Source organism: Pectinophora gossypiella, chromosome 1 (assembly GCF_024362695.1).
Source record: "Pectinophora gossypiella chromosome 1, ilPecGoss1.1, whole genome shotgun sequence".
Taxonomy (NCBI): Eukaryota; Metazoa; Arthropoda; class Insecta; order Lepidoptera; family Gelechiidae; genus Pectinophora; species Pectinophora gossypiella.
Window position 1 is genome coordinate 6,916,897 of NC_065404.1, and position 22,794 is coordinate 6,939,690.

General features: G+C 37.9%; 1 protein-coding gene across 2 annotated transcripts in view; it reads right to left on the reverse strand.

Moving 5' to 3' along the window:
* The window catches only part of LOC126369471 (T-box transcription factor TBX20-like), a 39,715-nt gene extending 21,829 nt beyond the window's left edge, over window positions 1-17,886 (reverse strand). For both annotated transcript variants that reach the window (XM_050013898.1, XM_050013889.1), the window contains exons 1-2: window positions 17,262-17,886; window positions 12,248-12,533 (exon numbers count right to left, since the gene is read on the reverse strand). In XM_050013898.1, coding sequence (XP_049869855.1) covers window positions 12,248-12,533; window positions 17,262-17,502 — 527 coding nt within the window. In that variant the 5' untranslated portion in view covers window positions 17,503-17,886. The remainder of the gene's footprint in view (window positions 1-12,247; window positions 12,534-17,261) is intronic.
* Between the last annotated feature and the right edge of the window lie 4,908 nt (window positions 17,887-22,794).

A 22,794-nucleotide genomic window follows, 5' to 3' on the forward strand; every position in this document is an offset into this window, starting at 1 on the left:
AAATACAAGTCAAAAATGTAGTTCAAAACTTCCTATTCAAACCGTAGCGGAGTTGTACGAATTATTCCTTGCAAATCCGGCGCTAATTCCCGCAAAGCCCCCAATTTGGAGTCACGTTCGTACATACGCCGACAGCTACAACCTACTTATACGAGTACGAAGGTACAACCACACCTGTGTGCTTACGTTTAGCGCCGAGGAGTTTCGCAAGTCGACACCGAAATTGGGAAGTTTGGCGACAATATTGCGAAAACTGTCGCCCACCTCACCCCTCCTCCTTTATTTAGGTTTCGCATCTTTACTGCTTCGTGTTAAGAATGCTTTACCTCGTTAGGTAGGTACTTGTATTTCGTACATTGTATTTTTGTTTTGAAATATAGACATAACAATAATTTTAAAGAGATAAGAGAGGGAGCTAAATGTAAAAATTATTCAAGTAAATAAGACGAAATATTAAAAACGTATTAGTATAGCTGGTTATTAGTAATTTTGAATTACGCGTCTTAGCAAAAACATCACGCCTATTTTTTACGAGTTAAAATGTATGTGTATGAACGACATATGAGGCATAACATTTGAAACTCATACGTGCATGTCCCATATGTGGGGCACATTTTTTCTTGCCATAATGTGTCTATGTATATAAATTCCAAAGTCTTTATCGAAAAATAACATTGCACGTGAGGGGTTGATATCTAATTTTCAGTTACACAGTGAACGTGTTAAGTTTAGGTAGTACCTAACACTGAAACAGCGGTTTCACTTTACATTTTCGATCATTGTTATCAATAAACGATGATTGTAGGTAGTTCTAAGGTCTGTTTTTGAATTTTAGTACGGATCACTAAAAAGGGTGGAACATGTCTAGTCTGTTTTCATTTCCCGAGGGAGGCATTGCAATGGCGTCCGGCTCATATCAACAATACAACACTGCCCTTGCTATCTCTAAACTTTTTCTGAAAACATTTCTTGTCATTTCGGTACTTATGTTTTTTAAGTACCAGTCGAGTAGACAAATGTTTTTCCATTTCAGATTCAGTTTATACCTATATGAACATTATAGTAGAGTCAGTTGAAAAACAAATTAAATCTCAAAAATAGAAATATAATAATATTGCAATGCTCTAACTAACAGAAATCTCGGTGAGCGCGGGCACTTAGTTCAACTTGATCAGATGTACCTCTGACCACCCCAATTGGGATATAGTCGTGAGATTATGTTATGTTGCAAATGAAAAATCCGCAGGTACTAATAAGACAGCCTTGATACAGCCTTATGTATTTTTAAAACTATCATGCTTGTCTAACAAAATAGAATACAATAGAAATGCAAACAAACCCTAGCTCCCCGTTTTCAGTAGTCAGTCACATCTCATATATGATCTCAACATTAGGTACGCCGACGTCTGGACGTGCCTTGTGTCTGCGGCTGCTAATGTCGTCAGTTGGGGGAGTGGGGTGGCCCCCCCTCACGTACTGACTGTTAAAACGCGACATGTCAACGAGGGGGGGTTCAACCGCGATGGAGACCCGCTGATAATGTCGCGACCTCGAGCTTTACGAGACCTAGCGATTGTTTTGACGAGATACATGAATATACTAGAATGTTCTCGAATTTTTCGTGATTGGTATTTATGGGAAAAGGATTAAAATATTTAATTTAAATCAATCTATCAAGAAATACCTCCTTGTTTTGTTGTAAGTGCGATTCCGTTTAATAAAACAAAATTTAAGAATAAGTATACGTGTGTAGGTGTTTAAAAAGTATTATGTAGCAGGATTTTCAACTTTACGGTTGATATAGAAACACTATTATAAAAAAATATATTTAAACAATTATTTTTGTGTACAAGAAATTGTTATGTCTATTGCACAGGAACATACCGAAGAATGTACTTAACTTTGAGGGACGGAGTCATCCCCCTTGTATTCGTTAAGATATCACTAACAACCTGTATATCGCTTGAACTCCATTCAGACCCGTGTAGAAACACAGCTCATAGAAATAACTTGCCACCGTTTTGGCAATTCAATAAACATACCTATGTCTAAATTAATTTTCCTACATTGCCATTGCACAATGAATAATATCAAAAACAAAAGAGTGCCCACGTATAGAAAGAGTTAGGTCACCGGCGCCAACGCGAGATGAGCAGCGAGTATGTCACTCGTCAGTCTTTGATGGTGCATCAAAGGCTCACGACGTCGCCACTAGTCACCAACCACCGGCACACTTGGTGGTCGACTCAGAATGTTCCAAATACGAAATGCAATAATATAAAAAATAAAAATATTTATTCAGAAAAACAGTATCAATATTTTAAAAGGACAATATTATATTGAGTCTAAGTTTACATTTTGTCGTAAGAATCATGTGCATTGGTTAATAAATACTGTCTAAGTCTGTTCTCTCGACAAAAATGGAGAACAACTAATAGGTTGTGGTGGATTATGTTCTAAGTAAGTGATATGGGGCATTTATTGTATAATTTTTGATATGTGAACGAAGAAAAGAACGAAAATAAACACAAATTGAGAAAAGCTAAAAAAATAATGGATATCGAAACGGACAAGACTATTTTCAATATACTTATGGAAGAAAACGGAGTCAATCCAGACAATTGTAAACGTACTTATTCTGGTCATTTGAATAATTGAAAATCACATGAGACTTAGTGAAAAGATCTCTTACGTTTCTCAATACCTTATACCGTAAGATTCCGGTAAAGCGTGATTACGACGTCACACAATTACTAGGCTGCATTCTGCACTGAAATTCATTCCCCAAATTACTTGGGTGTCCAATTAGTGAAATTGCAGGATGCACATGCAAGTCTCAGTTGCGTAATTGTAGTAATCACTTTTGATTTAGTTCCGTGGCGAGCACATTAATAGGAGCGCCGGATGTCAACAGAGCTGGGCGGTAGGGCCGAGTACCTACATAAACATTTTCCGCGTACTTACTTCCATAAATTAGTTCCCGCGAAGGCGCGGTATAAATATCCGCGAAACTGCGACCACTCGCTCATTACGTACTAATAGTTTTATTTATCGGCTTCCTGCTCACTCCACAACAGGCAACCAGCACCGAGAACTTCCACTAATTGCTTGTTACAGTATAACCACCTAATTTACTAAAGAAACAAGCGCCCATGAATTTATTATATCTTACCCCTTTTACTAAACAATCGACATTATATTCCAAGGTATCGATGTAATAAACGGTGCTGTTACAGATAGAGAAAACAGTCATCAAAATAATAAGCACCTTCCGCTGTCGAACAACAGCCGTAGTCTGGGCGAAAATTCCAAATTACATGTTACTAAGTTTCCCAGACGTTTATCCGAAAAAAAAAGTTGTTCGATAATCACCTATCATTACCAGCGGGAGGTGTCGGAGTAACGCGCATACAAAGGGTGCCACCACCGGAAGAAAACGACGAAAATTAAAAGTTTCCTCCAAACAAACCAACAGCTGTCATATTAAACCGTCAAAGTAAAGATTACGAATAAAATATTCACGGTGAAAGCGGGGTTCAGTCCGTGGTTATGTAAATAAGTGGCTACGAAAATGTACATAATTAGTTTACACGTTTTCTCCGAGACACCCCGTTGTTGCCCCCGCCTCCCCCGGCATATTGCGGCGAGGGGTGCGCGGGGGCGAGATTAGCCCGCGATACACTTGCTAAGGGTACATTTACATGAATCACACATCTATTACACGCTGTATTCAAATAGGCTGCATGTGTTCTCTTCACATAACCTAGATAACAACAGATAGGGTTGTGCTGTGTGCTTGAAATATTAATGTATGTATCGGAAATTAAAAACACATGTTGTCGTGGAGGTTTTTAATTTTCTTTTTTTATTCTATTATTATGGTTCTCCACGCATTTATAATTAATGAGTTAATGGAATGTCAAAGTGGAATTAATGTCAACTAATCAACTTATAATGCTAGGTGAATCAACGTGTATTTTATAGGAAGGACATAATAAAGTATGGGGTTAGCATGTTTATCTAGCTATTTATTTAAATAACTGGTCTAGGGGTTGCCATCCCGGTTGGCTCGAGTGACAGGTAATTTCTTAATAAGATGCCTACAAAATAAAGTGAATTCGCGATGTGACGGGTGCGGGTGTCGGGTGTCAGACGTCGGTGTCGCCGCGTCAACGTCGCCGGGTGTCGTCCTGTACCTAGAGGGCGCGCGGCGCGGGCACGTCTTCCTTAATTCTTTTGTCGTTTTCAGCTCCGTCAAATATCGTGTTCCCCGTTTGCATATATTTTCGCCGGCAGCCGCACTCAGTTCCTGCCCCGTCGCGTCGCCGTCTTTCACGAATAACATTAGTGTCGGCAGCGTGACACCAACTGAATTTAACCGTAATAAGATATTTATAAAGAAATTTCCGATTCAGCGGCAAAGTTCAAAATTTGACTCCGACTCCGCAAAGAGTTTGGTGGCGTTTTCAATTTAAACTTTGAGCAACTTAAATAATGTGCGAGCTCCGACCAACTCGATTCATTTAAGGTTTTAGTGAAATTAGCTTTTGAATTCGAATGACACTGAAATATTCGCGGTATCTGACGAAGTTTTAAGTCTGTCTGTACTCCGTTTGCATTATTAAGCTGGCTTTATCAATAACACTTTGTGTTAACCAGAAAGTTTGGAAAATTAATAAAGAACTTCTGTATTACGACGTAAATACCGGATTAAATTGCGGAGTCTGTTTGGATATTTATGGTGGTGGCTTTTGAACGCGTGTTTTCAGTGTAGTTGTTTCAATATAGATTTAAATGCAGATTCGTTAGCTAGAGGCGTATGAACGGTATGAGTGGTAAGGATTCGCGCACTGTGTGTGCATTTCGCGAGTTGCGCCCTCACGCCTAATGTCGAACATAAATCAGAGGTAACTCGCCCCCCTCGCCCACCTCGCCGATAAAATTCCAAATTGTTTTCTCGCCCCCGGTGGGCGCCGCCCTCGGTTCGCTCTTAAACGCCGCTTCAAGTTGCACTTGTGAATCGCACCTTTTACTGTTCTTGAAATTGGCGTTGCGAATTGCTTTTCGAGTTCGTTCGTTCGACGCCTTTTTTAACGAAAACTTTTGTAATGTTTTACAAAACCGAAATTGGGGATTTACTTTTTTGTGTGTGATGTTTGTGAACTATCAGTGTGGAGGCGACACGCTGGCATTGGTAAATGCGAGCCAATTAGAAGATTAAGCGTTGACAATTACGGTGTCGGATCGCGATCGTATATCAACAATTATCGCGTGAGTGCGACAAATGGCGAACAGGCTTCGCGCACGTGTAAGCGCGGTGCACTCGCCGCTGCCTGCAGCAAGAAATCACTAGAAAACCTTGGATATGACCAGTTATAACGAAATTACTTACAACATTTACTGTTTTTATGAAGACATTCAATACAGTGAGAACAATACATGTGTCAGGCATCATCAAAAATACTATATTAAGTTGATTTCCACTGTTAAGAAAAGCCTGGTGGAATCAAATATCGCACATTAAATTTTTAACACGTCAGAGTCTGTAGCATTATGCATAATGTAAATTTATATTTTACAACAATATGTAATATCGGGAGTCTCATATCCCCATTTAAACGCGGTAAGAACCCGTTATTATGTGTTTTAATTAACAATATGTATTTATACCTAATACATATTTTCTCTTTGCGAGTTTCCCTAAGCACGCGTGAGGGCTATAAAAACAAAAAATCCTTTAATAAGTACATAATAATATAATATTCCATTTCTGAATTTGCGTTGTGTTTCTTCCGCAAAGCATAAATTATATTACAACTGCTGATTTATAACCAAAAATATTCGAAAAAGATATAAGAACAGACACATCCAAAATTATTCTTCACGCTATGATCCGATACAGGACACATGCGACTCGACACAGTGCGATAAATTTCGCGAACCTAGTTATGGGCCGACGCTACCTGCGTATACGTTTCCAATAAAACGCCTCTATTGACAGAAATTGAAAACATACACACATTATAGGTATTATTTTCATGCGATTGAAATACAAGTATTATTGCATGAAAGAAAGATTTTATTTTATAGTATAAAGGTAACTAGCATGCCAAGGTTTGTGAAAGACAACTCGTGAAGTTTTGTAAACAAAGTAACCTCCGGTTGATTGAGGGGAGGCCTGTGCCCAGCAGTGGGACGTATATAGGCTATTTAAGTTAAGTTTAATAGTCAAGAATTAATTTATAGGTATGGTTCTCCATCAAGAGCGTGGCTCTTAAATTAGTGATAAGGCAATAGTCAAAGGATCTATTATTTGAAAAAAAAAAAGAAAAAGAAATTGTCTCCGCATTTAATACATGGCGGGACTAAAGGGGAACTCTTAAGAATTCTCATCCGGTATATGATAATTCTTTTATCGTGTGGGTTGTGAGGTGAATGACCAACCTCATCAACTCTGGTGTCAGATTGAGCCGCCATAGATCTACTTACATCAGTAAGTAGTCATCATCATCATCAGCCCATTAACGTCCCCACTGCTGGCGTGCCCCGGCCTTCCCTATGGATGGATAGGGAGATCGGGCCTTAAACCATCGCGCGGGCCCAGTGCGAATTGATGGTTATTAACGACTGCTAATGCAGCCGGGACCAACGGCTTAACGTACCTTCCGAAGCACGGAGGAGCTCGAGATGAAAAGTTTTTTTTGTGGTCACCCATCCTATGACCGGCCTTTGCGAAAGTTGCTTAACTTCAACAATCGCAGACCGAGCGCGTTTACCGCAGTAAGTACTCGTACTAACTGAAACCAGCGGTTTAACGTTCCTACTAATCATCAGATCAGAATCATATTACTTTCGAACAATCGAGAAATCAGCCTATAAAGTCCTAACTAAACTAGGGATCACAAATAGTTTTTTTTTTTGTGACATGTCACCACCAGATGTCGAACCCGGGGCCTCCGAACTTGTGAGCCTTATGATAATAAAAAAAATGGATAGAGTAGTTATACAGACACGCAAACGACTTGATAAAAAATAAACAATATCTTTTAATCTATGAAAAACCGCCGCTAATCTGTGAACTTTTCAAATAAATGATATACGTCACCTGATGATATTTCATTTCAGTAATATTAATTATAATTTATTATGATGTCTCAAGATCAAAGTATTCTTTAAGAAAACGTAATATAAAAGATGGATGTGAGGTGAATATCACAAAGATCAACATTTTGATACGTTAATATAAATTGTTATTTGTTATAATGAGCTTTAAGCGAAGGTTATTCTTAGGGCTGGCAGAACCTAGAAGGACGTACATTGACCAAATTGGAGATGTCTTATCCTGATTAATCTGTATTAGGCTGGTTTTTCCTTCGTGGGTTGGAAGGTCACACAGGCAGTGGCTTCGGTAAAAAACCGGACCTGTCAAATCTTCAGGTTAGGTAAGCGCACCCTGTGAAAAACGGGATAATGCTAGGTTAATGATGAGTAAAGTAGTCATTAGACTTTTAGCAATAGTCGTAGAAATATGAAAATGACGAGAAAGTAGCCGTTACTTTTATAATTAATGTGAGTTTTAAAACAAAGAAATATAGGTACTTGTAGTGAAGGGTTTCACTTCTAATTTGCCAGGGACAGGTCCGATTTTATTGAATTTTTCTTTTGTCGGAGTAGCTTTTTATATCATTTAAAATAATCAGATTTTAAGTGATATAAAAAACTACCTAGAAGTTAGGAAGCTCCGGCTTTTTTGACTCCACTACTATAAGTAACAGAAAGCTCGATGAGGCGTGGGTGCTTAGTTCTGATGAATTTACCTTTGACTACCCCAACTGGGATGTAGTCGTGAGCCTATATTATGCTATGTACATATATATGTATAGTTTTAACAATTTCCTGTCTATTTCAAACATGACTCATGTGACTAAACATAATATTTGTTATTCCATTCTATATTTTACGGCTGAGATTTATGATCGATCGGTTGGGTGGTGAGAAGTAAATCAAAGAGGGTAGTGGTTGCCAACTCGCGCGCCGATTGAACGGTTGGCAGCGGTGAGACATCTTCACAATGCGCCCGCGCACACTCACTCCATTACGAAAACATGTTAATTTAAATCTGTTCACACGCATTTACGATCACTAGAACCTTGTCTTATAAACGATCTTCATTTCGTAACACTTCCTGTCAAAAAATTTTAAAGCATGTGTTGAAATAGAGGAAGGAACTTGTTTGACACAGTTACATTTTAGCAACGCATGCGACCATTATTTATAGCGGTAACGGGAAGCGCTAATAGTTTTCCAATACAATAAATTATCAATTGGTTCCACTCTGTTACGCGCTGATGTGTAAAACCAAAAGACAGAATTTTCTCGAATTCAAACTAATTAAAAAACAAGTTTTGTTTCAAAGTGAATATACCAAATAATATTTGCCAGAGACAATAATAATAAACCGAGGTCTCATGTGTTAAAACTATCGAACAATATAAAAAAACATCGCCAACAGCCGTCAAAATATTTGCCGAGCGAATGAAAAATCGCTCCCCGCTGAATAAACTCAGAGATGCATACAAAGAGACAGGTTTTATACGGAGCTTACTGAATTAGCTACCGTGCGATTAGCATTGCAACTGCTGGGGAACCAACCAACAGACAGACATATTTACATTATTCTATTACGCTTGTTATGATAATCTCCTAGGGGTGAATGTAGATAATGTGCGCGGATTTAGCACCACGAGTTTCCCTTTACTTTGTGTACAAAGCATACAAAATTACTTAATCACATCAACTAAACCAGTTTCATTACAAAGCGACGCTTTAATGTAAAGAAAAAAGCTCTCAATAACTTCATTGAATGACTTGGTCCATTCCAGATTCCTTTGTGAGTACATTAAAACTAAGTCTTCAAACATTAAGCCGCGAGTATCAAGTCGCATTGAGTTCCGCGAATGCACCTGACTCGACAGTATGTCCGCGCTATATTACCCGACAATTCGGCCGATCTCTGCGGAGCAATTCAATTACAGTGAAAGATCCCTCATAAGCGAATCGTTTTTCCGAGTCATTAATTTTTTCGAACGACACAGGGCCGCGTGATATGGCGGGGTGGGTCCAGGCGCGCGGCTATCTCACCAGATAATGCTGATTTATGCGGGCGCGCGACGGTCGCGATTCGTCGCGCTGCGCGTCGCCGCGACGTGCGACGGCGTCCTCGCGTCCTGCTTGTTTAGCGTCGCTCCCAGCCCGCGTCCGCCGCTCATTTGTGACGGTTAGTTGGCGAGATTTATGCTAATCGACGAGGCCGACTCGGATAAGCGCGTGTGACGGTGTGTGGCAAATTGTCTGCCATTGCGACTTCCCAAAGCCCGTTATAACGTTTGCACTCTTTTATTAACTCCCATGACCGTAGCTAAAATATCGATAATGTGAAAAAAGAGATATCGTGGGCGAATTATGAAGATATATCGGCGATTAACATAAAATAACACACTATGCATTTGAAAGGCTCTGTCATTTGACAATGTTTATTGCGAGAGAGTTATAGCGAATCAACACAGTATTAAAACATGCTCGGGGATTGTTCTGGGCCGCTAAGTTCGGAAATAAATGCGACCGGAATACATTTCCAGATGTCGTATTTTATGGTGCGTGGTGGAAAAAACTGAATGCCCGAGGCGTCGTTAACTCGAGAACATTATAAGGAATAAATAAGTGAGGTATTAATACGGCTTTATAGTCCGTGAAAGAGCCTTCATTGTTTAGTGTGGAGCACTCGAGCTTTGTTCTTATTTATTTAGTTAGAGGTGGCGTATAATAAGTTATAAGGCTGTGAAATGAGTTAGTGCTTTAATTAGGCTCAAGTGTCAGATTTACCGCTGCTAATTAGATTTGTAGAAATAACGGAAGGAAGCAGCTGTAACGTTTCTCCTTTTTCATTTAATGCAGTTTAAAAACTTTCGTAATGAAAGCAAAAGGCTGACGTTATGTTCGTTATCGTCTCGTCTCGGTGATGTGAAGGCGTGAGTGTTATCAGAAGATTAGGTTAGCGAATTTGTCACGATCGGTGGGCTGTCGCGCGCTGATTTACACTGCCGACGATAAGCGGACGTCGCTGCCGCCCGCGACGCGACTACGCGCGATCTAACCGATAACCTCTACACTTACATACATTTTCATTTGCATTATACTGTTAGCACCGAAATATATTGCTTTTTTACTTTTATATATTAACTTCACTAGGTAAAGTATGTAGTATTTGTTACGTCACGACGAAATTCCTCCTTCAATTTGTCATTTGAAAAATAATAAATTATGTTTTGCTTTATCTTCAATACCCGTTTTACACCTTTGCACTTATGATCATATTATGCAATGACAGCTTGTCTGATTTCACTTTAATTTGACAGTAAACTTAAATATTGCATTGAATATGAAACTCCGTTAGTTTATTTACGAATGAATATAAATGTATGAATACAAAATACTGATAAACAAATATTCGCTTTAAATGATTTATAAGTAAGTACTTAAATATTATAAACGATTTCCAGTATTAAGCTGTTCTGTAAGTTCAATACAAACATAATATAGATATATATTAAAGACAGCCATTAATCACAGACGGCGAAACGGTTCATCACCTATCATGTTAGTCTAATAAAACTCGGTGAAACGGATACCTACTTAGGTGACCCCTCACGCAATGTAGAAGTCTGACTTATAGAATTGTTCAACAACAACAATTCTTCATTACAATAAAAAAATACGATAGAAAATAAATAGGTAAATTCTGTTTGAGGTGGCAAAAGTTCGATAAGTTAAGTACCGATAGACGGTTAAATCCGCGGGTATAATGGCGTTGTTTTGAATATAGGCACAGCAGCCGCGTCGGTGGTCGATTGCCCATTGTTTTGCCTGGCGCGACGGACACGCCTCGCCCCGGCGACCACTGTGCCACCTACCTTATCGCTACCCGGCCTCTCGTTACCACTGCCCCATTACCTACCACCGCGATTTTTTAATTTCAAATCACAGATTAATAGCAACTTACATCCAAAAACAGGAAGAAGTAAACTAAAGAATTTTGAATTAACGCTTCATGTCTGACATTTAGGTACTTAATATTTGATTGGAGAAAGGTTTTTCAGACATAAGAGTATATCCAAATTGAGGTAGTCACAGCACACCCTGGACACTTCACACAAAGCACCTCATTTTACACAGAAACTACACATTGACGTTATCGTATACGCACATCTGTGTGTGTGACGTTTGACGCCCATACCATTGAAGACCGAGGGGGGGTGAGGTAAAACTGGCTCAGCTGCTGGTGGGGAGCGGAGAATTCCCGTTCGTAGTATTATTCCTTATTCTATGGTCAGAAATACATCGATCGCAAGATGAACTAAGTACCCACACCTCACCGAGCTTTTCAGCTAATTAATGTAAATTTTCCTTGGAAGGTATTTATCATTTATCTCAATGCATAGGAAGCACTGAGTTCGTAATAGCTCAGAGGATGATTGTATATAAGCTGTCAATCACAGCAAAGTTTGACATGTTTATTTAAAAGACAGGTAAATTCCAAAAGTGACTACTTAGTTTATACCTACTCTTCTGGTTCTACCTACCTCAATAGGTATATTATGGCAAAATTGTGTACATAATAGCTAATTGGCAACATGGTTTCCATTCATAGACAAATGAGTAGGTATATATAAAAAATCTCAAAGCTTATCGTTGAAATCGCTCCAGCAACTCTATGTTTAATTTCATTGCGTACTCAATCTATGCAATTTCAAATTCGTAGCACCTCTCAATTACTAAACCATACCACATAAAAAAATTTGAAATATGACCGTAAATTGTAAAATGAAATACACATAAATACAATATTAATTTGTTGATAAGTATGTCACTACGACCACAAAGCATTTTATTTTATAGTAACTTTCAATGAAGTGACGTAAGTGTACTCGTATAAGTATACTTAATCTGAATCTAAAACAATATCTTCGTACGTTGGTACTTACTAAACCAACCAATAAACTGCTAATTAATTATGGTTTCCGATAAATGTTTTATTTTATTGATTTGTTACGTTCGTCAATTATTAATGAATTGTTCCAAAAATATAATTAACCTCAACTTCTAAAAATCGACCTACAATCACCACGTCATGCCCACATTTAAAAACAAAAAAAAGAACAAAAAATATAGTTTGACGAAAAATTCTTACCTGCCAGTCTTGGTAATGATCATTTCAGTGCCTAGTTCATTGAATTTGTCCCATAGCTCCTTGGTCTCGAGGTGACATTGTATGTGTTTCATCTCTTCACTGGACCAGCGTTCAACCAGCTGTGGGTTTCTCGGGGGAGGGGATAGGGCTCTAGAGCCGCCCGGCGCTCCGCTTGCTGAGCCTGCTTCGGATGTCGATGACACGTCTACTGGTGAATCTCTTTCGTACTCTGCTAGAGGGGGCGACGGCGAGCCTGACGCAGAAGCCGCCGCGTCCACGAATTTTTCTGTAAAAAAATACATTTTAGGTTGACAGAGGAAAGACGTACTATTTATTTTTCATTTGGTAATAAAGTCCCAATAAAATGTTTTGCAAAATAGAACATGTCTACTATGGTCTACGGTCTACAAATGTTTGTTTTCATATTCTTTGGTCAATTACCTGTCAGATATTTTTAAATTTTAGACTTCTTTTTTTCGCAATTTAAGTATCATCATGTTTCAAGTGTCTTATTAAAATAAACTGTATTTATGTAAAAAATGTGTAGACAATAAATAATAGGTAATAGTATGTAAGGTAGAATATGTTATAAATGCTTCCTCTCAACAACACAAAAATATGATATCGGCTAGGCTGTAAGATTTTTTCTAAAGATAATTAGCCTACTGTACTGCAGAATAAAGTTCTAGAGTTAATATATAATTAGTTCAACCACATTTCATCACATACATCACTAACAGCTTACCTATATACGTCCCACTACTTGGCACATGTACTTATTCCTTCTCAGCTCACTGTTATACGTTGTTCTACAACGGATTGGCGGGCTATTGGCCAACCCTGTTAGGCTTCTGAGCGAGCTCTACTACAAATAATTATAACAGGCCCGATCGCTACGTTCATCAAAATATAACCCGAACAACTTACAAGATTACCAACATTACCAATTTATACGATTTCAAAAAAAAGCGTACAACAATACCTAATTAATAAATAAAAATATAAATCTGTGGTGTCCTAAATAATAAATGTTTCTTTCTTTCTTTCTTAAATATTATCTTATAGTCTGCAGCAGTTTTTTTATTGACAACTTTTAATTTGTCTCTCACTTTGAGGTCGCAGGTTCGAATCCAGACAGTAGGCCTACACCAATGATTTTCGAATTCGTTTTTGAATGGATCATAAATGATTTTAACGTGCTCAGCGGTGAAGGAAAACATCGTGAGGAAACCCACATTCCTGAGAAATGCATTTTCGGAGGTATGTGACCTATCCTGTATTATACTGGTTTTCCCTTCGCGGGTTGGAAGGTCAGACAGGCAGTCACTTCTGTAAAAAACCGGACCTGTCAAATCTTCAAGTTAGGTAAGCGGCTGTGAAAAACGGGATAATATTTGATGAAGAACTTTGGGAGATGATGAACTTTTAAGTTGTCTAGAGTACTTTTTTGTAATGTCTAAGGCTAACTAAATATGAAACTGAAACTGTAATTATCTTTCAAAATTGCTGTGCCCAATCCGGGTCCATATGTGCTACTCACTTTCTGTTACCAACTTTTTACCATGTGGAATGTAATGAATGGTTATTATGATTATCTATAAAACGCTCCTCCGTGAACGTTATTGTACTTCGTCTTATGTTTGATTTCATCGCGTTATGAGCTGCTCATCGCGCTGCATGCATATTCATAAACGAAGCTAAGCTTCCAAATATTTGCCTAATAGTACCATTAACTTACCACCAATCATGGTACCTGTCGTAAATGGCACTAACATTGATATCAAACACAATTAAATCAAATAACTTTCAAAATCTCACCCAAATAAATACATATGCTTTTAATACTACAAAACTTATGTAATAATAAGACATCGTTTAGCAATGTGCAATGTTAATTATCGAAAGAATATAAAAAGTCTTATAAATATATTTTCCTTTCGCTTACGATATTTTTGGTCGACTTGTAATTGTTAAAATTACTCATATAAAAGACATCAACGAAAACTTCGTAGTTTAAAATTATGTGTTTTGTTATATGCAATTGATTATAAATATTTATTATTTAAACTATTATAAGTATTCAAATCTCCATATATACATTACCTACAGAACTACTACGGCATACCTACAGAAAAATATAATCGTATCTCGAAGGAAGAGGTATTATCATAATAAAAAAATTATCATAATTATATTTTTGATATCAAATTCCTACTTTGAAATCTATCTAAGTAAGAAATAGCTTTTATTGTTAAGTTAGTCCATGTGGGTTTCTAAACATGTGTGCCAAACACAAACCTACAAATCATACATCAATCATTAATATTTGTTTTTTTTTTATATATTTTACTTAAAAATAATGCAAGCTCAAAAAATATCATGGTACAAAAATAATAATCACGTTGATGTCTTTTGTATGAAGGGGTCATTTATTAGTGTAAGTATCTGCTGTTTTGTGGGGGGCAGCATGTGTAGGTGCTGGCTGGTGCTGGGGGCGGAGGGGGCTCTTACGCCTAGTTATATTATTATGCTGCTGGTAAGGTTGCTCGCGTGGATGTTGGGGGTCTAAGGTCTGTTACATTCAAATGTTCTGATAATTTACGGACCTGGGGGGCTAAAAAGACCTCATCAAAGCAATATTGCAATATGACATTTGCGCATATAAAAAAATATGTCAAATAGCAATATTGCTTTTTTAAATGAATTGCTTTTAATGTGGCCTTTTAAACCCCCTGTTTACTGACGTCATAATATTTTTAATGTTGTCTACTCGAGTTTATATTTAAATGAGTAAGTACTTATTAAAAAGTCATTTAAAAATTAACCCGTCTTTAAAATCTGTCTACTAAAAAGTAAGAACTGATATTTTGCTAAATACAATATTATAATCTAAAATCTGTAGGTAATCGGCGCAAATACTTTAAGAAAAACGAAATGCATGTTCCACCCGTTGTCATAGATAAAGTAACACAGAGGAGTATTTGTAGAATTTGCAGGTAACATACCTGGTTAAGCTGACTTCAGATTCAAATCTAACATTATTATTACTTACTCTACAAAATATTATTTTTTATTAGACAGATTTTGAAGTAGGTTTAATGTTTTAAAATTACTTTTTAGGATTCCGAACCACAAAAAGAAAAACGGAACTCTTATAGGATAATCTTGTTGTTCAAGTGTCAAGACCCTTTTTCTCCGGAAACGCGTGGAGGTCACCCTATGCTGTAAAAAGATCAAGCTTCTAAATAAACACAACTATAAAATACGGCAATTTTCAGCCTTATTTTTAAACACATCGGAATATGAACCTATCTACTTTTTTTTGTCGTGACTTATTGTAGATTTGCCGCAGATGGCATTAACTACTTGGCCGGACAAATGGGAGCGCTGAAGGCTCTCACCCGGTATAACGTTTAAGACAACAGGCCTGAGGGTATCCAGTTGGGCGCGAACCTCGGCTCAGAGCGTCATCTGAGAGGAAAAATATTTGAAAGAATTAATCGACCCTAGGGGGTCGATAGCGATAAGTGCTGATTGAAGGAAATCGTCGTCCATGCCAGCGGGGTCGGTATCGGAGTCCTGAAGTGTTTGGTGTCGCGAACTGATTGGCCGCCTCTATGGCTAGAGTAATCGGGTCGACGGGAACTAAGTACTTACAACTCACTGAGATTTCTATATATGTGTGTTTCTGTTGTGATAAGCAACTTAATTATAATACAGTTGAGTTTATTAACATTATCCAGCCGGCACATCCAAATATGTAGTTACTTACAGGCCTAAATCAAGTGACTTCAAACACGTTTTAGATATAATAGGCATGTTCGATTCAGTAGGACAATAGTATTTTGGTCAGTAATTGGAACTACTCGTAAGAATATGTGTACTTAAGTACACTATAGATCAGCTAGTAATAGATCTTCATCAGCTTTTATGAAACTTTTATAGTGGCTTTAGAACAGATGTTCTTCATGTTATCATAATTATTTAAGTACAAGATCTGTTATTATGTTTATACGTTTAATAATCATAAAACTTATTTATGTTCCCCGGAAATTATTTGATGGTAAGGTTTGGCTCTTATAATGAAGGTCCTTTATCAACAGGGGGACACAAATGATGGGATTGCAAAGGTTAAGAGAGAAAAAGCGACTTAAATTCTTCGGTATAATTGCAAGTTTTGTTGCACAGTTAAAATTAGTCACTTTTAATATAGTTTACTACAATTAGAATTATTTACTTTTTAATTAATCAAATAGAAGACCCATGCCTGTTAACCTTTATGGGGTGGGCAGAGCCACAAGCAATCAAAGACAACTTGTAGCCACTGTTAACACGAAGTCCTAAGGTAGACATGATGAATATTTGGTGACAAGGGATGAGTCAATGGTTACTATCAATAAAGATAAATAAATAAATATAAATAAATGAATTATACGTTAAAAATATTATTTTATTAATAAAGTCACTACAAGTAGTGTGCGTAATTTTAAATTTCTAAATTGTAAATAAATATAAATAATATTTACCATTACTTATATTATTTTAATAATTGTTGTTCTATATATGCAGTATAGGTTTTTTGTACTTTCAGAGACTAATAAATAAGTATACGAGTATATTGCACTGAGCAATATTGAATTATTTTTATTGAATTAGATATTGTGTGTCCAATTGGATTTGCCGCGCCTTATTAGAAATAATATAGTTATATATTACTTAATATATAAAACAATAACTATGTTAAAGTACGATATATTTATGTGATCTACACACCTAAAAAGCCGTGTATTATAGGGTGATCTAAAATGGTATACTAGGTATTGGACTATAGTTTGCTGGGATAATATTACCTACCTACCTACTGCAACCAATCTAATATTGGGATTGGGAGTAAGGAGATGTTTAATTAAGGCATCAAGTAGGTATCTTCACGCAATGTCCATCGTAGGGTAACTCGCTAGATCTCAAGGCAATTTATATGGTGATTTAGTTGGTAATTATTCTACAATCTTACCTAAAGGTGTGAGGGTATCTTCTCTAGGGTCTCTATGTCTTCGCCTCTCGCGGCGTTCTTGCCGGTCACGGGCCATGATGGCGGCGATGGAGAAGTCTGTGGCGCAGGGCCGCGCCGAGCACTCCTCGTCCATGGCGGGCCGCTCGCGACCCTCACCCTGGAGCAGCATCAAGTTCACCGCCTCCACCCCGCCAGCACCCTCAGCCCGGCCGCACACCACGTCACCGTCCGCGCATCCCATCGATGGAACCCCACATAATCTGTGCAGTCGCAACTTCGATAATTCCCGCGTCGACGTTATGATGCTGATGTTCTCACACTATTTTCAAATTCAAATATTTTTCGTTCGCCTAAAATAATTGTTCAAAATCAACAAATCATCTGCAAAGTTAAACTTCTATCTAGTTTGGCAGAGTTTTCTAAGTTCTTAAAAACACAGGAAAATTAAAACACAATTTACGGATAGAGTTATAAGTGCAGTGCAGACAACAGATTGGCTACAAAACAAAGTTTAACATTTACTGTTGAGTATTTTCGCTGTGGCAGAAAGTTTTCGTGGAGGTGTAAACTTTTTACGCGCGCGGCGAGAGCGGTAATAGCGGAGCGACCGGCGAGGCGCGGCGCGCTGGGGACTCGACTGAGCGGCGCGAGGCGGAGGCCGCAGGGAGGGGCCTGCATCGCCGCCCTATGCCACCACACTCCGACCACGCACACACTACTGCTTTTTTATTACTTCTTTCTTATTACGTCCGTCCTGCTCGCGCGGCCGCGCCGCTCGCGCCCGTCCCTCTCGATAAGCGAGTTTTTCTCCGCGCGATAACTATTGAAATTCGCTAAATGGCTCACCGCGGCGCGGAAAAGGCTCTCTCGTTAAACGGTGAGCCGATCGTATCGAAGTATTTATTCGCATTACTTGCCGCGCCGACGCTTCGCATCACTATTTATGCGCTGCGAGTGCTCTCGCCGCCGCCTTTGGGGCCGAGCCCGCCGATTACTTGCATGGGAATATTCGCAGTTATATTATTATGAATAAATAAATAAGCTCTTAGTTTATTACGCGACGTAAATGGCTTCGAGCAAGGGAGATGGGTTATTACGGGGTAAAACATTAATAGATCATGATTAACTGCGATAGCTGTATCTCTGATAGGTATAAGGTAACTAGTTCCGTCGTAAACATCCATCTTATTTATATTAAGTGCCTATAACTTACTAAACAACTGCACTTCTTATACATAACAAATGTAAAAGCACATATAATATGCTTTATATCTTCATAATAATTTATGATAAACACCATAAGTAATAGTAAAAGGAGGTGGTCGAATCTTGGTAGTATAGAAATGAAAAATTAAATCTAAGTAGATTTGCAATTATTTTCATCCTATTAAACATTATACTATAAATTTTATACTAGGTACCTACTACTGTATCACTGCCTAATTTCTTCTACTTACATGTAAAACGATTCAAACGTAACATCATAATATTATCCCTAGTTAGCAAGTATAGATAGACATGAATATTGAAAGAATATGTGAAATAAAAATAGTGAACAAATGACTCTACTGATAACCACTAGTGTAACTTTACATCTACGTTAACGTACAACACTATTTAAAACACCCAATAAAATCAGGCCTAAATAGATAATGTTGGACAGAAATTTAAAAATTTAACTTACCTGTGCGAGGCAACAATGACCGCTCAATTAGAAAGGATTTATAAACATCATTATAGAAGCAGTGCGCGCGCGCAATCAGCAGCAATCCCCGAGATTGCCGCTTTATAGCGCGAGATCAAATTTGCGGAAAATTGAACCTAGAGACTTTCTCCCAGTTTCGTATTTATTATAATTTATAACGTGCGAGGGACTCAAACTAACCATGTCGTTTGGCAGTAAAGCTTATCGACGGCGAACCGGTAATGGCCGCTCAAATGGCTGCCGATACGCGAATTGTGACGAATCGCATTAATTATTTTGTTGATTTACTAGAACTATTCGACGTATTGACATTACGCAACATAGAAATTTAACGAGAGTTTTATTACTTATATTTTTCGTAAATTTTAAAATTACAATTATTCAACATCCCGTAATGAAAAAGCGTGGTAGAGTAAACTTTGTACCGCTGGTTAACAAAGGGAGACCTGTGCCTAACTTCAGTAACTGCTTACAAAAGAAGAAACGTTGTAACAAGTCATTGTCGTCTTAACTTCTGTCTAAATAGAACGGAAATGTAAAATATGTTTAATGCTGAAAATGGTTGACAATATTATTTTATGCACAATCATAATTAATATAATATACTTTATAGATATCTCCTAGCTAACTAGAGTGACTGCTACTTTTGATAAGAACTTATTTCTGACGGTTAGGAGCTTTGCTAGTCTGCTCTATTACGTTAATAAGTGTGCCCTCATTATAATATATCTGCAATAGACAAGTTTACTTACTTATGCAACAATTAAACAGTAAGGTAAGTAAGTAATTGATATTTTAAATTATTTTTATTGCTTTGTTTATTTAAAATTATGGTTACATAACATAATAATATAACAAATCTGTAACAGTAATGTAACAAACGCAACTTCTACAATACAGTTCACTAGCTAACTCCGTAAGTATATCTCTTACCTTATAGTTTCAATAAAGTATTGTGATATGTCACGGAAACCATCCAACTTTTTCCCAAATCGCCGAACGAGTTGCGATTAAAATTTAAAAGTAAGCAAAGCAAGTTGTGTGAACGCACTCGAACGAAGAGGGGAGGGACGCCCCTAAGAGGCGGGACGACAGACAGAGCACACATTGTACTTTCAACCTTGTTGCTAACGAAATAAAGATTCGGATGTTCGTGGTATGCCCGGTGCATTTAGTGCAAGGAGTAGTGGGAGTGAGGGGCAATTCTTCGCTAATAAGTGGCGTTCGAGTGCGCGACATGCCTCGAGTTACTTTTTTTTTTCAAACAAGCCTGGATTTATTTGGATCTTGCAACAAGCCAGTCTTAAATTTTAAGAGGGTTAAGGTCTGGGGTAACAACATTAAATGATTTAGCCATTAAAAAAATACACAATAAAAATGAGTTCACATTTTTCATTAATAAAACTATTTTCGAACGATTTAAATTAAAAATAAATTGTTTGATATTTCAATCCTCCTCATAAATATTTCGATGATGAACAGCCTTGAAATCATAAACACGATAATCTTACTATTTTCATCACTATTTTTACGATTTATATCAATGATCACATGTTTTTGCGAGACTGTTCATTGTGATATATTGATATGCGGTTGACTGTACTATTAAACGTAATGTATTAAGATTATAAAATAATTTATAGAAGAAATATGTAAGTAAGTATTGTTTAATTAAATAAATCCACGATTGAACTTTGTCTGGTTGTCAAGTAAGGTAAACGCTCCTATTAACGCCACCCAAAAATCGACATCGTTTACCGCCACCTTTTTTAAATTGCGGATATTTTGAATTGTGTCCGAGATAGAAAATTGATTCAAATGTCAAAAGATACATGTATTAATTGACTATGAAACGAACATACCCCTGAGCGTGGGCAACAACAGTCTAATTTGTGATTGGTCTGTAAGTGTGCAGTGTCCGCGCAAGCAACGCGCTCCATACAAGCCACTAATGAAATGCATAAGCATACAACATTTTTTTCTTAAGGTTTTGTGTCCGATGAAACATATTTTTCTTCATTTTTAGTAATTTTAACTACTTGTTAATACGTTTAAGAACTGAGAAAGCATGCTATATTTGATATTTGTGTTAGTTTTAAATGATTAATTTGAGTTTTAAAATGTGGCGGTGATAGAAGCATACATTTGCAGTTTGGTTACTATTACCGCCACCTATGGCGGCGATCGATATTTGTATGATATTTGTATTTTTTAATTATTTAAGGTAACATGCCCAATCATTCATAATGTTATCATCTTATTTTATAGTATGGTTCATGAACTATATTAAAATCTATTAACGCCACACATTTGGTGGAATTCAAGTATCCTGTGCTGCATATAAGTTAATGTATTTTTTTAAGAAATGTATGAACAAGTAGTTGAAGTAATTATGAATTTCTAATTTAAATACTTTATATATTTATTAAAATATGCTTTGAAACTGGTTATTACATACGTAGCTCTCATTTTGAATATTTATTTGTTTTCTTAAGGCTAATTTTTATGTGGCGGAAATTGAAACACAAAAATTACATACATGTTTCTATTACCGCCACCATAGATTCCCTCTTATGATTTATAGACAGGGTGATGTATTATTCTTCGGACTGACAGAGACGGACGGTCAGATAGAGACAGACGGACGGACAGGGACAGACGGACGGACAGAGACAGAAGAACACAGAGACAGAAGGACAGGCAGAGACAGACGGACGGACAGAGACAGACGGATAGACAGAGAAGGACAGACAGAGACAGACGGACGGACAGAGACAGACGGACGGACAGAGACAGACGGACGGACAGAGACAGACGGACGGACAGAGACAGACGGACGGACAGAGACAGACGGATGGACAGACGGACGGACAGAGACAGACGGATAGACAGAGACAGACAGATGGACAGACGGACGGATAGAGACAGACGTCAATTATGTATATAAATCTATGAAACCAAAAGATTTTTCTGTAGTTTATGTCATAATTCATTTAATAAAAAAATAATAACAAAGTTTATTCAAAACTCCTTATACAGAATCATTTCGTCGACTCCCGAAATCCTGAGGGAGATTGGGAGTTTCTATAGACAGCTATATTCCACGAAAACATCAGGCGAAAGCATGGCTCGAGACCCTCGAGCCAAGCTTACCCGACACTACACTGAAGATATCCCGGACGTCAGCCTGTACGAGATTAGGATGGCCCTCAAACAGCTCAAAAACAACAAAGCGGCAAGAGATGACAGAATCACAGCAGAACTTCTGAGAGCGGGCGGAACGCCAATACTCAAAGCCCTCTAGAGGCTCTTCAATTCCGTCATATTTCAGGGCAAAACGCAGAGGGCATAGAGCGGAAGCGAGGTGGTCCTGTTCTTCAAGAAAGGTGATAAAGCCCTACTGAAGAACTACAGACCTATCTCGCTTCTGAGCCATGTCTACAAGTTGTTTTCGAGGGTCATTACGAATCGTCTCGCTTGCAGATTTGACGACTTCCAGCCTCCCGAACAAGCCGGTTTCCGAAAAGGCTTTAGCACCATAGACCACATCCATACGCTGCGGCAGGTTATACAGAAGACCGAAGAGTATAATCTGCCACTTTGCTTGGCGTTTGTGGACTATGAGAAAGCCTTTGATTCGATCGAGACCTGAGCGGTGTTGCAGTCTCTTCAGAGGTGCCAAGTTGACCATAGGTACATCGAAAAGCTAAGGGACCTCTACCAAAATGCCACTATGTCAGTTCGAGTACAGAACTAGAGCTCTAATCCGATCCAACTGCAGCGAGGAGTGAGACAGGGAGATGTCATCTCTCCGAAACTGTTCACTGC